General features: G+C 42.7%; 1 protein-coding gene across 1 annotated transcript; it reads left to right on the top strand.

The window, feature by feature from the left end:
• Window positions 1-4,584: 4,584 nt before the first annotated feature.
• Window positions 4,585-6,663, top strand: SLITRK1 (SLIT and NTRK like family member 1). The gene has a single exon (XM_050904321.1). The coding sequence runs from the start codon at window positions 4,585-4,587 to the stop codon at window positions 6,661-6,663; it is 2,079 nt and encodes a 692-aa protein (XP_050760278.1).
• Window positions 6,664-18,066: the final 11,403 nt, after the last annotated feature.

The raw sequence follows: 18,066 nt of genomic DNA, 5'->3' as shown, positions 1-18,066 counted from the left end.
AAGCCATAACTCCAAATAAAATAATGATCCTATAACTTTTCTATTTGCTGGGTCCATCATAATTTGTAGCGCACGCGCACACACACAGATGTTTATATACATATGTGTATATGTATGTGTGCGTGTGTATCCACACACAGCATTATGTCTACAGTGTAGGATGTCTTTATTGTGATTATACCTCCCACAGAAATAATGAAGCCAATTTTACAGTACATAGCACAAGTATTGAAAGCAGGGTATCTACAGTAATAAATTTTTGTTCTGTAGAAACTTTGCAGATGCTCTGAGTTCTGCTCTGCAAGTTCTACAATGTTAGACGAGGTAACTAGCTTTTTAACATGTTCCGATACAGCACAAATACACCCTTAACCAGTGTTACTTACATAGTCGTAGCAACAGGGAAATGAAAGATGACCAATTGGGAAAATGTAAAAGTATCCCAGTACCTTTTCCTATTTCAAGGCATTTTCCATATTAGAAGTAAAAACATTCCTATTCAAAAGGCAACTGTGATGCCCGAGCCATTTTGCTTGTGTTTGGTTAAATATGGGACTTTACACCCAGAAGAAAGGTATAAGTAGGAAGCTCATTGTCTTAGGCTTCTAGAAGTTGCAGAGGCAAACATGAGGTAAAAGACATCAGATAAGGAAAGGAGTCAAGGAAAATAGTCTTGGGTGCTCTTTCCCCTATCCGACCTTCTGGATAATTCGGAGGGGATAATGTGAGCTCTGGTTATTCAACCTGTGTATGGATTGTAAACTGGGATGCATATGCTGAATTTTAAAGACACAGATTCATTGGCACTTCAGTGCTGCATGATCTCTTACTTTACCACGCTCTCTAAGTAAAAGAGTAAAACATTTCAGCCAGAGAGATCCTGATCTACCTGATCCAGGAGTAGATATTTCCTTAGAACACTGAGAGGCAGGCCTCTTCTCCTGAGAAGCAAGTTTCCAAACTTAATTCAAGAAGATAAGGAAATCTAGAAATTCAGGATTATGGCACTGAGTAATGATAGATTAATTTCCTGTCCCTGACACACCTTTCCTGTGTAACTTGACTTGCAGAACCGAAACTTCAGATACCAAATCTAAAATGGATGACGCCTCTTTTCTTCCTCTCTGACTTGTCTTCTAGATGTTAAGCTTTGCACGGCAGATGCTCTCTCAATACATATATCATATATATGAGACATGAATCTCTCTATATAGTTCCAAAGTATACAGCTGAAAACACAATGGGTTCCTTATCTAAATACTCTTTTAGAAGTTACATAGCACCCATAAACACTCTTATACGTTCTGGCAGATTTTTTACATTTTTTTTTCCACTTTGAAATTTTAGGGTCCCAGATGGCTTCCACTAGTTCCCACCTCTCAGCAGATCGTTGGAAGAAGCAGGCAATTTGTCCTTCATGCTTTGACAACAGGTCATTGTCTCCTTCCTCTTATTTGATTCGTATTTATTTATTTAATATCTTGTTAATGTTCAGGTCCTCTGGTTGCATTTTGATTGTTTTTACGGTGCCTGAGCAATTTTAATAACATGAAGGTAAAGATGCTCAGAAGCTTTATTCTAAGGCGGGAGGAGAACAAGCTCTTTAGTCCTCCTGCCCCACATCCCAGTGAGCGTTCACCAGGCTCCAGATTTTCAGCCTTTCCTCCCCTGAGATTTTATTCATGGTGAACTTGTCACTGCTGCTGACACCCGGTGAGTGAGTCCCCTACCCCGACCCCCACCCTGACCCTTGCCCCTTCCCCTGACTCTCCCACCTCCCTCCACGGAATTTCCTGGGGGCTTCCCTGCCTCCAGCTCCCCTTGCACTTTGAGGCTGCAATTTTTGATCCACGGAAGGTTTCCAGCCAGCCTAGCACCCCCACCTCCCGACATCACCGAGAGACAAAGTCAAAGAAACCATCAGGAGAAATTAATTAATGCGCCTTACCGTGGCGCCAAGTTTCCTTCCCTCTATTTTTTTCCTAATGAAACCACTAATATATTTCTTGTGGTGCTTTCTGTCTCAGTGGCATTTTATCTCTTCTGGCCTGTTTGTAATTTATTGGGCAGGCTTTTTCAGGGCCAGGATTTCTCTCTTTTTGTCTGTTTCGTTTTCTTTCTGTCCCATCTCCTCCCCCCGCTCCCCCCTCCCTCTGTAGTCCCTGCCCGCCGTAACGAACCAAAGGGCCAGATCTTCATCCTGGGGACCCAAAATGGCCACGGTAACTGTTGTAACTTGTCTGTGGTCTAATTACATTAATTTGATAAGATCATCGTCGGCAGGATGTTTAATTTACTTGCAAGCGGCAGCCAGGGAAAAGCTTTGACCAAATTAGCATGCCGCTGGGACCAGGGGGTGCAGGCTCCATATGGCTCCCTGGCTTTCCCTATAAATAACCCTCCTCTAGCCTACTCCCGCAGTTACATCCCCCCCTACCAGTATGCCGCAAAGTTCACCAGTGGCGCCGGACGGGAGAGGTACAGCCCCGGGCTGCAGGAGGCACCCGGCGGCCGGGCTGCCTCTCCCGCCCCCGCCTCCTTCCTCCTCCTCCTCCTCCTCCTCCTCCTCCTCTTCCTCTCCCTCCTCCTCCTCCCTCCTCCTCCTCCTCCTCCTTCTCCTCCTCCTCCTCCTCCTTCTCCTCCTCCTCAGTGCGATTTGACAAGGCAGGGGGAAACGCGGGTTTCCAGTTGCAGCACCAGAGGTGCAACTGGTTCTTCGCTCGTAGGCATCTGAAACCCGTCCAAATGATGCAGAAACTTTTGTATGCTTGGCTCCTTTCTTTAAGGCCAGGCACCGATTTTTCCGCTGTGTAATCTCTTTTGTCAGAAGGGTGGGAGCTGGAAAGGGTGGCGGGGGGGGAGGGGGGGGTCGAGGGAAGCAGGCGTTGTATTTCCACAGAGAGGATATTAGCAGCATCCCTGGAGAAATATCTATGCATGTACATACGTGCATCTCTAGATTTTTAAATGTAGATAAGAGCGTGAAGATGCACAACTGTCAGTTTCAGCCCTCTCCTCCCCTCCTTAAGGGAGACACTATGCTCTGTGGGAACAGGTAGCGTGAATTGCTAACAGTGCAGCAATCCCCTTCTCCCTACCCCCCTTCTTCTCTGTGATCATCTAAATTATAAATATATATATATAATGCAATAATCCACGGTTCAACATTGCACAGAGAACGCCAGCAAGAGACCAAATCCAGCATGAAACACTACAGACTGCAGGGGAGGAAGAAATGCATTTAAAGCAACGATAAAAATGGCGTGCAGAATAATTACCTCAAATTGCTATTCGCTTGACACCCTGACACTAATTCTGTTCAAGCCATTGGGAAATACAATAAGGCAAACGCACCTTCCTCGCCTGCTTGTGCAGGTGTGAGTGTGTGTGAATGGGGGCAATAAGGAACCGGTCGGGAGGAGGGGAATGCTAAACTTTCCATCTTAAAAGAAAAGAAATAAATTAAATAATCCATTTAGGAGAAAGCATCTAAATAGATCGACAGCTTTTATTGCCAACGTTTTTAACGCTTGCCCTGTACGTGGATTGATTTTTTTTTTTTCCTCCAGCATTCCCTCAGCAGATGGATTTTTGCCACTGCAGCTCAGCAGAGGGTGTCAGATCTTTCAGAGTGCACCAGGTTGAAACGAGCAGAGCCTCTTAGCAACTCTCCCTCTGCGTGCATGTGAGTGTGTGCGAGCGTGCGACTCGGCGGCAGCAGCGGAAGAAAAAGGAAAGAAGAGCGAGCGAGGGAGCGAGCGAGCGAGGAGGGGAGGCAGCGCGGCCGGCAGGGCGAGGCGAGGCGCGGCGCGGCGCGGTGCGGCGCGGCGCGGGCGGGCGGCCCCGTCCCCGTCCCCGTCCCCGTCCCCGTCCCCGTCCCCGCGGCAGGCTCCGGCCCGCCGGCAGGCATGGGCAGCCGCGCACCGCAGCGGGGGCAGGCGCCGCGCAGCGCCGGCGGCTCGGCGGCCAGCGCCTAGGCTGGGGCGCGCTGTCGGAACCGGGGCGCTGGAGAGCGCCCGGCGGGCGGCGGGCGAGGAGCGCGGCTCCGCGGCCGCGCGGCAAGGTCAGTCCGGCGCGGAGCCGCGCACAGCGGCAGCCTCCGCGGCCACCGCCGCGCTCGCCGCCTGCGCCTCTCTAGCATGCGGCGGCGGGCCGGTGGCTAGCAGCACCGTTCCCGTGCCGGTGAGCCAGCCCGGCCGGCAGACCTCCACTTAGCTGCCCGGGAGGCGTCAGGGAGGGGGATCGAGGAGGGGAATTTTTTTTTTTTTCTTCTACTTTTTTTTTTTTTTTTTTTTTTTTTGCGTGCCTTGCAGTACGTGCCTGGATAGTTTGTGGATATAATTATTGACTGGAATCTGGGCTGTTGCAGTTGTACGTGGGGGGGGAGAGGGAGAGAGGAGAACAGAAAGAGTCCCCCCCCTCCGCCGACCCTCCCTGCTCCCCCTCCCCACATTTTTTTTTTCTCCCCCTTTGGTGGTGGTTCGGACATTTCATGCATTGAATGGACTGGAATTGCTTTCCGTGTGAGGAGGATGGTCGCTGTTACTTTGTGATGAGATCGGGAATGAATCGCTCGGTTTAAAAATGCTGCTTTGGATTCTGTTGCTGGAGACGTCTCTTTGTTTTGCTGCTGGAAACGTTACAGGGGACGTTTGCAAAGAGAAGATCTGTGCCTGCAACGAGATAGAAGGGGATTTGCACGTAGACTGTGAGAAAAAGGGATTTACCAGCCTGCAACACTTCACCGCCCCAACTTCCCAGTTTTACCATTTATTCCTGCATGGCAATTCCCTGACTCGACTTTTCCCTAATGAGTTTGCTAACTTTTACAATGCAGTCAGTTTGCACATGGAAAACAACGGTTTGCATGAGATTGTTCCTGGGGCTTTTCTTGGGCTGCAGCTGGTGAAACGCTTGCACATAAACAACAACAAGATCAAATCGTTCAGGAAGCAGACTTTCCTGGGGCTGGACGATCTGGAATACCTCCAGGCAGATTTTAATCTATTGCGGGATATTGACCCGGGCGCATTTAGGGACTTAAACAAGCTAGAGGTGCTGATTTTAAATGACAATCTCATCAGCACCTTGCCCCCCAACGTGTTTCAGTATGTGCCGATCACCCACCTCGACCTCCGGGGAAACCGTCTTAAAACCTTGCCTTACGAGGAGGTCCTGGAGCAGATCCCAGGCATTGCTGAAATCCTGCTAGAGGATAACCCCTGGGACTGCACTTGCGATCTGCTGTCGCTGAAGGAATGGCTGGAAAACATACCCAAAAACGCTCTGATCGGCAGAGTGATTTGTGAGGCTCCCACTAGGTTGCAGGGCAAAGATTTAAATGAGACCACAGAGCAAGAGCTGTGCAAAAAGAACAGAGTGGATTCTAGCCTAGCTGCTCCCCCTGCCGAAGAAGAAACCTGCGATCCTGGTCCCATTCCAACCCCCTTTAAAATACACGGCAAAGAAGACCCTGCCACGCCAGGATCCGGTCCAAACGGAGGTACAAAGATTCCCGTCAACTGGCAAATCAAGACCAGACCCACTGCTGCCGTGTCGACAGTTAGCGCGAAGAGCAAGCTACCGGCTACCGTGTCCTGCCCACACATCTGCAGCTGCGATCAGATCCCTGGCTCGGGTTTAAAGGTTAATTGCAATGACAGGAATGTGAGCAGCTTGGTGGATTTGAAGCCCAAGCCGTCCAATGTGCAGGAGCTGTTTCTAAGAGACAACAAAATACACACCATCAGGAAATCCCACTTTCTGGATTACCGGAAACTTAATTTACTCGATCTGGGCAACAACAACATCGCCACCGTCGAGAACAACACCTTCAAGAACCTCTTTGACCTCCGATGGCTCTATATGGATAGCAACTACTTAGACACTCTGTCCCGGGAGAAATTCGCTGGGCTGCAAAACCTGGAGTATCTGAACATGGAATTTAATGGGATCCAGCTGATCATGCCCGGCACCTTCAATGCGATGCCCAAACTGAGAGTCCTCATCCTCAACAACAACCTGCTGAGGTCTCTCCCAGTAGACGTGTTCGCCGGGGTCTCGCTTTCCAAGCTGAGCATACACAACAACTATTTCATGTACCTCCCGGTGGCGGGGGTGCTGGACCAGCTCACCTCCATCACCCAGATCGACCTGCACGGCAACCCGTGGGACTGTACTTGCCCTATCGTGCCTTTCAAACAGTGGGCGGAAATGCTGCGCCCCAAGGTGATTATGAGCGACCTGAGGTGCGAGTCCCCTGAAGATTTCTTCAAGGAAGATTTCGAGTCTCTCTCCAACGACGTGATTTGCCCTCAGTTAAAAATCTCGCCCACATTAACTTCTACTAACAAAAACAGCACCGGGTTGACAGAGACAGGTACTCACTCCAACTCCTACTTGGAGACCAGCCGGGTCTCTATTTCGGTCCTGGTGCCAGGGCTCCTGCTGGTTTTTGTGACCTCTGCCTTCACGGTGGTTGGCATGCTGGTGTTCATCCTGAGGAACAGAAAGCGGTCCAAGAGGAGGGACGCCAACTCCTCTGCATCCGAAATCAACTCCTTGCAAACGGTCTGCGACTCGTCCTACTGGCACAACGGGCCCTACAGCGCCGACGGGGCCCACAGGGTTTACGACTGCGGCTCCCACTCCCTGTCGGACTGAGGCGGCGGGCGGGGCGGGGGCGGCTGCCACCCGGGACCGGCCCTCCGCGCCCCGGCCGGTGGGGCGGCAAACGCCGGCCGGGCACGGCTCTGCACCTCGGCTACCTTTTGTGAGAAACAAAACACACGCACGCACGCACGCCCCTCCTCACGACCCCCCATAGCAAGCACCGAGGCCCGGTGCGCGGCGGGGGGAGCCCGGCGCCGGGGCGCATCCCCCGCAGCTCCGCGCAGCCCGGCGCGGTGGGCGCATCCTCCGCCCGTGCGCTGCCGGGGCAGCAACGGACAAGCGAGGACCCGCTTCCTTCGGCTCCGGCAGGGCGAAACACGGCTCCTGGTTTTGTTGGGCTTTTGTTCTATTGTGTTGGGGTTTGTTTTGCTTTTTTGCCCTCTTCCCTTGTGGACCGACCCCTCTCCGAGAGGCCGGGAAGAGGAGGGGGGCGGAGGAAGGGCTGGTGTCGGCCTCCTCCTGACAGCAAAGCAGGAGTGGAAAGTTGCACGAAGGCATGAATGTAATGTAAATAAATGACTCCGACTCCGAAACAGACAGACAAATGGACCAAAAAAAAAAAAAAAAAAGTGCTGCATGGCTCGCATGGATACAACGCACCCCAGGGACGCTCCAGCCCCCGACTGGAAGCAGCGTCTAGTTCACACCATCATCCCTCTTACCTGATAAGTCCCTTCGTATCAAACCTTCTATATACGAAATACAGTATAATAATAAAAAGTGCCATTTCGCCATTTTTGTGTGATCAATAGGCAGTAGAGATCGTACTTTTACCGTGGAAAAAATTGTAAAGGTTTTATTTAAGACATAGTTGCATGAATATTCTCATTGGATTTTTTTTTTTTTTTTTTTTTGAGGCGGGAATTACTTTGATGGGAGAGATTTGCTTTGTTGATGGTGGGATGTGTTTCGTTTTTCGGGAGGGGGGAGGGGAGGCTTTGGTTTTGTTTCCTCTCTCTTCTTTTTCAATATACGTATTCAGTATTGCCTTTCCATCTGAATGTAAAAATTAGTACCCTTGATTTCTATTATGGTAACAGTGTAAACATACAAAAAAAAAATCCAAGGCAGTTAAGCATGACCAATTAATGTCACTCTAGTGCTTAGGCTGCAAAGTTTAATGGTAGAAAATTCTATGCTGTTGTAAATCTCACTATAACTTGAGGAAACCAGAACTGAGGAAGCAAGTGAAACTTACTAATTCTATTCGAGGATTTTATAATGGCATATTTTTTCAGTATTAAAGTGAAAATGTTTTCAACTCCGGGTCCTTACCATTTTTCCAGCATCAGTTCTTGCAAGTGGGTTATTTGGGTTTAGGGCACAGAGCCTTCTTTCAGTGCTCTCTGTGTGTGTTTCTCTCCCTCTCTCTCCCTTTCCCTCCTTCCCTCCCTTCCTCTCTCTCATTCATTCACACGCAGAGGCATAAACATCCTTCCCTCACCCCTTCCCCAATGTAAATAACACACAGAAGTTTCCTGCCTCCTCCCCTCTCCCTCGCCTCCTTTTTTTTTTTTTTAATAATGCGGCAGTGAATCGCTTTATTAATACTGTGAATCTCTCGCTGCTACCGCCGCTGCCGCCGCCTCTGCTGCACACACTGCAGATATATTAGGGATGTTAGTGGGAATTTGATTTAATTGACTCTGCCTAGCTCGGTCTCATTAAGCCGGAGCCGGATTTCAGCGGTCAGCACTTCAGGTCCGTAGGCAGCTTGCCGGAGTACCGGCGAGGCGGGGCTGCTGCGGGCGGCTGGGCTCCAGCAGCTGCTGCAACTGGGAAAACTAATTAGCGAAGGGACTTCCCCATCCCTGCTCTGGGTAGCTGCACCCTTTGATATTAAATGCTGAAAAAAACCACGGCGCAGTGCTGCAGCTGGACTTCAGGCAGCTCGCATTTGATCCCGTTCCTGTAAGGGAAAGTACCCTTAAATTCAGTAAAACCTGTAAAGGCGAAAGCCCCTGCAAATCACTTGTAACTCACATCTCAAGTCCCAGTGGAGATATGGAGAATTTCAGTCACGTTGCTTCTGGCTTTCTCCAGGCAAAGAATCCTTTTAAAGAGTAAAACACCGTAAGGGACTTGCTAAACTTCAAATACTGATTCGGTTTGCTTTATAGAAAATGCCCACCTTTGGGATATGCGGGGAGAAAACAGATATACATACATACACATTGCAATAGATACACTCTTGAAAACGAGGCAGAAGCCTGATCCCGGGTGTTCATGAAGTATTAAACGTGGGGAATAGATCATTCCTCCAGAATCCTTTATCATTGTGGAAAGGTCTGCAGTCTCCTAGAAAATACCTTGAAGTTTGGTTGTGTAGCTCTGAAAACGGGATGTCCTGCTTAACTATACAAACCGTTCCTATTTCGAGGGCCTTCTTTATTCCCCCTTTCTTCTTTGTTAGACTGATTGTTCTGCCAGGACATTCTGTGTAAGACAAAGTGATGGCAGTAGAGGCACTAGTTTGCCATTGTGCATTGTGCAATCTACCAGATTGAAAAGGAAAAGAAAAAGAAAATGCATTTACATGTGAGCCAGTATTTCTGTCCTCAGGAGGCCATCATCAACTTTAGCTTAGGCGTAGTCGAAAAAAAACATTTAAGAATAAGACAGCGCACCCCTAGACGACTACCTAAGTCTTGCTGCCTTCTCCACGATATTGTGGTGATAAAATTGAAGAACTGAGAACGTTGAGGATACATCCCATGGTTAAAAAATCATAGTTAGGTTACAAGCACTGTTACAGAAGTTAAGATAAAAGGTATAGTAAATTAAAGATGTCAAATCACTGACTGAGATCAGACATGCATGCATTCCAGATAATATAATGCTAAATGGATGTCATTTTGATTTGTCATCATTGAGAAGTAGCATAAACTTGTGACTTTGCTCATTTACTTTTCTTAAAGTGCTAGTTCATTGGCACACTTAAATAGAAATGTCGGTTCAATTGAAGTGTTGAAGCTATGCATTTATCACCTTGTTTGTATGTTGGGGTTGGGGGGAAATAACAAAATGACCCTTTCTCTTTCTATGTCATTTTCTGTTTTTAACATTCACGTGATTCTTTCTTCCATCTTGCAGACACTCGCCCTTCAGACACATAGATCAACTAACTCTCTGAGATGATATAATAATTACCAGGCTTTGAATTACGATGTTTATCTTATTTGCATGTTTAGCACTTCCAAGGTTATTTTTATCAAAACAAAACACTCAACCAAAGAGAAAAGTAAGGGAAAGAAAAAGGATGATTGAGGATGTATTGACGTAGAGTGAAGTGCAAATATGTTACATGTTTAGCTGTACGGCATTAACAACAATAACAACACAATGAAATGTTTTATTCATTTTGATAAAGCCTAACTGTAGTGATAACACTTCTAACATTGGAAGTCTATATAATATCCATGTTGTATCAAAACGTGTGCATTTTTTTCTGCTAACTTAGGAAGAATCTCATAACTTCAAGCATAACATATCACATTAAGTTACTTCTTATCGCTTAATCATTACAGTAAAGAGATTTCTGTTGTTTCAGAAAGGACAGACAGGAAAGGAACAGATATCTTGTTTAGTTAGTTTAAAAAAATAGTTTGTTTTTTTCCCTGCAAACACTTCAACTAAGAATAGCCTAGAATTTAAACTGTTGCCATAGAAATATATGCCTGTATGCATGGTAGCCTCTTACATGCCATTGCAGAAGACTGAATGGAACTCTAGGAGCAACCTGATAAAATTTTAAATTAATACCCATAGGTGATATGTATCATTTTGAGCAGAAGTGTACTGTTGGAACCGCACAGGAATGTGTTATTATATTGCTTTACTAAATTTATTGGTTGTGCCAGGTTATTTCATAGCTTTAGTGCAGTTGCATTGAAAATACACTGTTTCAGATCTGCTTGCAAGCTAAGGTGATGTAAACTTTTTATTTTTTAAACAACAGCGGGGTCAGATTTTATCTGATGGAGAAGAAAAGGCTTTGTGTACTAGTCTTTACTCGGGTAGAACAACCATTAACTACAAAAGGTGAACATTTCACACTTTCTTAAGCTGGTGGCAAAACTCATTAGGGTGAAAGTTAAAGCAGCAAGAAGCTGCAAAGTGCTCCTCCTTCCCAACAGAATAATCTCTAGCTTCCATTACCCATGAGAAGTTTTGTAGATCTCCCAAATATGAAAGTGTCCCAAAGACAAGTAGCTCTTAGTAAAGGGGCAACCTCTTTCTCTTTGTGTTTTTGTCAGTGGCTTGTTCAGTTGCAAAACAAAACAGGATTTTGTTCGAGAGTTTAGTGTAGTCGTTTATACTATTAGGATCAGTCAGAGCAGGTTTGGCTACGTTTTTATTCACGTATGATCGAAAGTGAGCATTCTTAGGTGATTATTGACTTCAGCAGATAGATCCTTTTATATTTAGAAAAGTTTCCATAGGCATATACGTGAAGTAAGACAATTTCTGTGGTTGAATCTTATTCCATGCTTTTGTGCAGTTCAGATTTGTAGGAATACTTTGTGATTTATAGTGAAGAAATTTGCAGGCAATGGACAGGACTTCTGAGCTAGCTGCTGAATAAGCACCTTTTTTTGGTATTTGGGAACAAGTGAGAAAGTGAAGAATTAATGGCTTGTGTTGGTAAAGTACGGTTGCCCTAAGATCACCCAGATGTTTGTATGATGTTTAAAATGTATAATGTATAATCTGTTTAAACTGTATTAGGAGCATGGATATGGCCAATCAAAATCACAGGAATCTTTTTTATTGTCCTCAGCTTTTCCCAGACAGAGGAATATTAGCACTGGAAAAAATGTGGACTAAAAAATGTTGCAAATATTGTGTTATATTACATTACATTCATTATGATTATGTTTAGCAATTGTACCTTAATGGGTTAACTTGTAAAAGAATATGATATTCAACATAATTGTCTGAGAGTTTTAGAAACTTTTATGATATTATCTTATAGGCGGAGAAATATAAATGAGATCAATCAGTATTACTTCTCCAAGATTAATTACCAGGTCGATTGACAGATTGTCATGTTGAATGATTTCATTTACCAGCTAAAGTTTCTGAATCAATTTCCGTGTATACTTCTTAAATGCATTCTTCAGTTATGTGAGAGAGGAACAAAGTCAGCAGAAATTCCCCTGAAGGAAATAGCAGTCTCCTGCATCAAGCACTTAAAGGTTAAGACTAAAAATTCATAGCAGAGGAAAGAATGGACAGAAACAGCCCATTGTAGAAGATGCTGAGCTGACTCTAAGTGAATGACTGCTTTAAGTGCCATTATTTTAGTGGTATCGGTGGTAGAAAGCGCTCTAGCACTTGCTCCATAGAAATATCAGTACCATCAGAACTCCTTCTCCATCCTTCTCCCTTTCCATTAGGTAGCAAAACTGATCTCCCTCAGATAGTTTCCAACTAAGCCAGTGGAACAAATTCTCTTAGCTATTAATGACTTTTATTAGTATCATGACTGTTCAGACAGACCCCTCAAGCTTTGGTCTCAAAGCATGTCTAAGCATGGGTTGTCATGCTTGGTTTGTGTTACTTTATCATTCCTGAATCAACTGCAACTCTCTTGCAAGTGGGAAGTTTAGCAAACAAAGTGCATTAAAATGTGACGAGGAAAACAACAGAATGGGAAGATAATGGTTCTTTTTCCTTTAAATGAGAATTCAAATAGTAAAGATGGGCTGGGAAGCCACAATGAAAACTTTGGAGACCAGTGGAAAATGTAATGCAGAAGAGCTATGAAGAAATTAAGAAGCAGTGTAGTCTGGTGGAAAAAAATAGGGAATATGTGACTCATTTTCTGGATCACTATGTAACCCAGAGTGTAGGTGGTATTTGTCTCACCTAGCTTGACGGGCTTGAATGAGCTGCCCTAGCACAAGCCAGTAGTGCCCTAAGAGGTGTCCTGGAGTATCTGAGATGTGTGCGTGAGGCTGGTAGATACAAAATAAGGACTAGGGCACACTCATATATTTCTGGAGTGGCAGCTGGAGCCTGAGCGGGATACGTTAGGGCATCAGAAATAGGAGTAGACACCCATGTGGGAACAACTGAATTGAACTCTGGAGCAACACTGAGAGGCCGGTGGCTTGGTTCACTTGGTCCACATAAGTGATTTGAATTACCTTGGTATCTGAGCTGTCTGTATGGTGCTGACAGAAAAGACTCAAGGCTTGTATGACATATGGTCACCTGGTGCCCAGGCAAGGTACTTTAAGGTACCACAAATGGCACTACATGTCTATGAATGGGCAGAGGAGTTGAATTCTAAATGTAGCTGGGTTATATACACCTGCACTGCAGATAATTAAATGCATATGAAAACTAAATCAAACCCTTGAAATTATACAAAGTAAATGAAATCAGAGATGGTTAACCGAGACACAACAATTAATTTTTAAAAGACAACTGTTAATTTTTAGAGGGTATCAATTAGGTCAGATGTATTCCACACACTTTTTCCATCTGTTTTCCTAACTTGGATTTTATTTTTGTCCTTTCACATTGCTAGCTCTTTGACTTGGGGATTGCATCATTATGGTTGCTTTTGCATGGGACTTCTATTTCAGCCGATGCCTTTAGAAATTGCTGTAGTACATAATAACTATAATAGAAACATCATAAAGTAATAGAAGGCTCAGGAAACAAAAATGTAACAACAACAAAAAAATCCTGACAGTTATTGCTGCTACCATAATAGTAAATAACTGGTTCTTGGGTCAAGCTTGAAATATAAATGAGGAATACAATACTCCAGGGTTGTAGTCATTATTAAAGTCATTAAGATGATCACAATGAGAGATAAATGCTAGTAGTGGATGAGAAAATACAGTGGAAAGTGTTTCAGAAAAAATCTGGTTTATGAAAAGAAAGTGCCAAACTGTAAGTGGTTTTTCACAGGAGGACTGAAAAGGGAAAAATATAATTTAATTATGGACACACAGTAACAATATATTCACATGAGATATCTTAAAGGGGAGACAGATGGTAGGAAAGATTTAAGTGCAGGATGTAGAATACGTGGCTAGACCCCAGAGACTGTTAGTCATATTGTAAGTCATATTGTAAGTGGATGTATCAAGTTGCCCAGGATAAATATGGCACAACAAAGTTGGCAGTATTGTGTACTGGCACTCCGCAAGCAATATGGACTTTTAGAGAGAAGTGTCAGAACTTAGATTGGGTAAAAATGGAGAGAATGAAAGCATAAAAAAAGTATCAGATTTTTTCCACTGTTACAGTTCGGGAAGCATATGTTTCAAAACTAGTTACTGTGGTTATAAAGGTTATTTTATCAGGTGTCTTTATTGTGGAATTTTCTCTATTTTAGTTAGCTTGGTACAAAAATATTGATAAACAGGATCTATTAAAAATATAAGCGTAGTACTCATTCTCTGGTATGTGGTGAAGATCATGGTAGTAGAAAAATAAGTGTGTGAATGAAAAGATGATCCTTTCCCGGAAACATTCTTCACAAAGCTAGGTTGATGGATACCTCTAACCCACTGAAAGAGAAACAATTTTCTAAATTTTGGGGTGCATTTTCACTGTTACAATAATCTTAGATGCCTATCAGAGATTCTATTCTTCCCTATGACATTATGTGTGGCAGGGAATAATAATATTAATAGCAGTAAAAATATTATTGATACCTTTCATGTTTAAGGGTTTTCTGTTTTCTTACTTCCTCTAGTAAATTAAGATGCATATATCCTATAGGGAGAAAAACACCCAAACCTATTTTCTCTCCCTCTCTCTGTCTTTTTTTGGGGGGTCTTTTTTTCTTTGTCTTTTTTGTGCTGTAATTTAGATATACGTACTTTTGAATGTAAGAACACGATGCACAGACAAAATAAGACAGTGTAAGAATGAACAAGAGGAATGCACTAAATACAGGTGCTAGCCCCTGCAGATTTGCTGAAATTATTCAGGAAGAAGAACTGCAGGTCTGAACGGCAGAGTGAAAGATGTTACTGGCATTGGCTAAAGGTGCCCATGGGAACAGGAAGCACTTATGTTTTTGAAAGGTCTTTCTATGACTATGCTGCTATTAATGAAAGATGATCTTAACTAACCAAAATTTTAGTATAAGACAATAGTTTTCTGGAAGTAAATAAATAAGAAGGTATATTTAGGATAATGATTAAACTGTTGATTTGGGCCTTATAATAAGGCAATATTGAAATTAAGCAGAGAAGGAAGTGGTTCTTACTACAGATTCATAAATTGCTGTCTGCCCAAACTTATTAGCTCAGTTGCAGACATGTATATTAAATTAGATCCATGTGTGCTTAGAACAAATTCATAGTATTCATAAGTTCCAATCTGAATAATAAATGTAAGGATTCTTAACCTCATTTTGTATTGTACCTGAGCATGTCCATTATGTTATATGGATGAAACTAGGAATGAAATAAAAGTGAAGAAAAATTTTTGCTAATAAGTTTTAAAAATAGGTTGCACATTTTAAAGGATCAGTTCTGGCTACTAGTGTTACATCATTGACAGAGTACTGGTCAGATGATGTTGCAATATGGTTCATTTACATGGATTTTATCAGTGCAGTTCGTTATTTGAAAGCAATAAATTTCTGATTATGAAGCAACAAGCTTATGATAAAGACGTTTAGTAAAAAATGCTAAATTTAAGATAATTGCTATAGAAGGGTTGATAGTACAGGTATTAATGGAGCCTTAATCATATCTAGCATGATACAGAAAGCAAATGGAAATTATCAACATATATGTTTCATCAGAACTTACATTTTTTTAGATTAAATCCCATCCACAGATAAGTTTCTGTAGTTTTCACTGAATTAACGCTTTTTTCCAAATGTCGGGGTTTACTAAATTCAAAAACAATTATTCCTGTAGAGAGAAGAAAGTCAGTTGCAAATCCTTGCTCTGTCTGGATTGATGAGGAATCAATCTTAATCTCTCATGCAGGACCAAATTGTCAAACAGTAGTGGAAGAAAGAGAAAATTTAGAAAACATAATTGTGTGACATAGATCCTTTTGCATCAGACTGAGCGGCCCATACCTCTTTGGCTGGACCAGGATCCTCTATCCTGCTAAATTAATGAAACCAGAACCTGAGTGAACTCAAGCACTGGAGCTATAATCCATAACAGATAATCCATAATGGAGAATCCCTACTGGATAACTTTCTATCATAACCTAGTTCTTTTTTGGAGTTCTCCACTAGCTCTGTCCAAGACAAAATTGCTACAGAGGGGACTAGCCCTTGGCATTGTGAACATGAGCCAATTTGTACTTGGACTTTGAGCCTAGGATTTAATTCTGCTTGCTCATTTAGAAGTGTGAATATGCACAGTGTATGTCCTGTGGGCTCAGCATGTGGCCCAGAGATTCACTAATGGACTTAAAAATTGTGGTTTTTTGTCGTTGTGTCCCCCCCGCTCCTTCCTGCTTGCTAGGGTTTGATTATGCAATTCCTTCTCAGAAATCCTGTTGGAAATCTGTAACAACCTTTGATGTCCCTGCCTTTGGCTTTGACAGACATAGCCTGACTGGACAAGCAGACAAGAATACATCAATGAGAATTTTTGTTTAATTAAAACAATAAAAAATAGGAATGATTTTTGTTTGTCATATGGGCTAATATTTTATATTAAAACTACTAGAATGGGTTAGCAGGGTTAATTTAAATTGCTGTAGTTATGACCAATGGTATTCGGGTATAATCCCATCCTCTTTGAACTCAGGGTAGACATTTGGGACTGGATTTTAAAAAGATTTTAAATATGATTTGAGTTGTGCATGCTTAGACAGTCTTTGAGGCATCCTAGGGTACCTGAGATACCTGCACAGGCTTAACACATTTTCTTTTCTGGACTGGCAGCTGGAGTCCAGGCAAGATACTCTAGCATACCTTAAGCGTTATGGATGATTATGTTAAGGCATCTTAAGTGTTCCCTGGCTGAAATGTAACAGCTGTATTGTGAGCACATGAATTTAGATATCTCATTCTGTAACTGAATTGCAGCTTCTAAGGTTGGGTGAGCTAAATCACAGCTAAGCTATTTAACTTTTATATTGCTAAAGTTAAGTGTGATGAATCTCACACTTATGAATAACATCCTCAGGATGGAAAATTCAATTAAAAATAAGAATACACACATATAAGAAGGCAGCCAAAGAGTATTCTTCAAATATTTTTTTCCCCGTCACATAACAATTTATTAATTTATTAACCAAAATATTACAGATAATACATACAATTGATTATCTTTGGTGATGTTTGTTGTAACATTAGGACACAGACAGATATAGATTTACTTGTCAAGTTTTACACTGTATTAATATTTAATGTTACATTATTTCATATCGGAAAGTAGGATAATATTCCAGTAAAATAACAACAGCAACAATAAAAATGAGGCTTTTTGTGATTTTTTTTCTCCCTCCACCCCCCCAAGAGTCTCCCTCTGTTGGTTTCAGAACATCCTCAGTTTAGTACAATACAAATGGGATCAGAATAAGACAAAGAATATCAGCTAATTTACTTTCATAGTATCATAGTATGCTTAATTATGAAATACGTAAATAATTTATGTAATATTGCTCTCAATAAACAGGGCAAAATTTTGCTCATTTTACTAACATCAGTCCAATAAAAAAATAATCAGTAAATAAGGGAGAAAAATGAAAATAACTAAACCTGACTCCTTAGAAAAGCAGCCTTAATATTTAATTCAGTAGTGACCAAAAGTTAGAAGCCATAGACTTTGCTGTAGTATCTGAGTTTGTAGAATGAGTCTAATTCTAGGTAGAATCCATAAAGCACACAGATCAATATAACCACAATTGACACTAACTGACAAGCCAAATTGACAGTATTAGGGCAGAGGCCAAGAAACCAGATATTAAATCTTTTTTTTTTTTCTTCTCTCTCTATGACACAGTGATTCTGACAAAAATTCTAAATTTCCTGAAAACATAGATTATAGATTATGTGCATCAGATTAATAGATGTGGCTATTAAGATTTTTTCATCATTAAGTTCTGAAGCTAAGCTTCAGTATACTCATTCTGCTGAATTTCTCACAACTGCAGTGTAGAGGCCTTCTGCTGAGCAAGTCACCTTTGGCTTTCTGCACAGTCAATGGAGAGAAATGGGAACTTTTAAGATCCATGTGACATTTTGGGATGTCAAGAACAGTTCAACTTTAGACTAAGACACCAAACTTAGGTGACTAAATACTGTCATATGGGTGTGAACTAGGTGTCTAAACACTTACTACGGTCATCAAAGGTCTAGTCAGTACAGTCAATAGAGAATAGAAAGTGTCTCAGCTCAGTTTAAACAGACACTTAACATGGAACTCAACTTTTAAATGTAGTATT

This window comes from Gymnogyps californianus, chromosome 1 (genome assembly GCF_018139145.2).
Source record: "Gymnogyps californianus isolate 813 chromosome 1, ASM1813914v2, whole genome shotgun sequence".
Classification (NCBI taxonomy): Eukaryota; Metazoa; Chordata; class Aves; order Accipitriformes; family Cathartidae; genus Gymnogyps; species Gymnogyps californianus.
This window is presented reverse-complemented; position numbering and strand designations above follow the sequence as displayed.

Bases quoted from the DNA above. Each gene is read 5' to 3' on its own strand.
- SLITRK1 (XM_050904321.1), top strand. From the start codon at position 4,585: ATGCTGCTTTGGATTCTGTTGCTGGAGACGTCTCTTTGTTTTGCTGCT.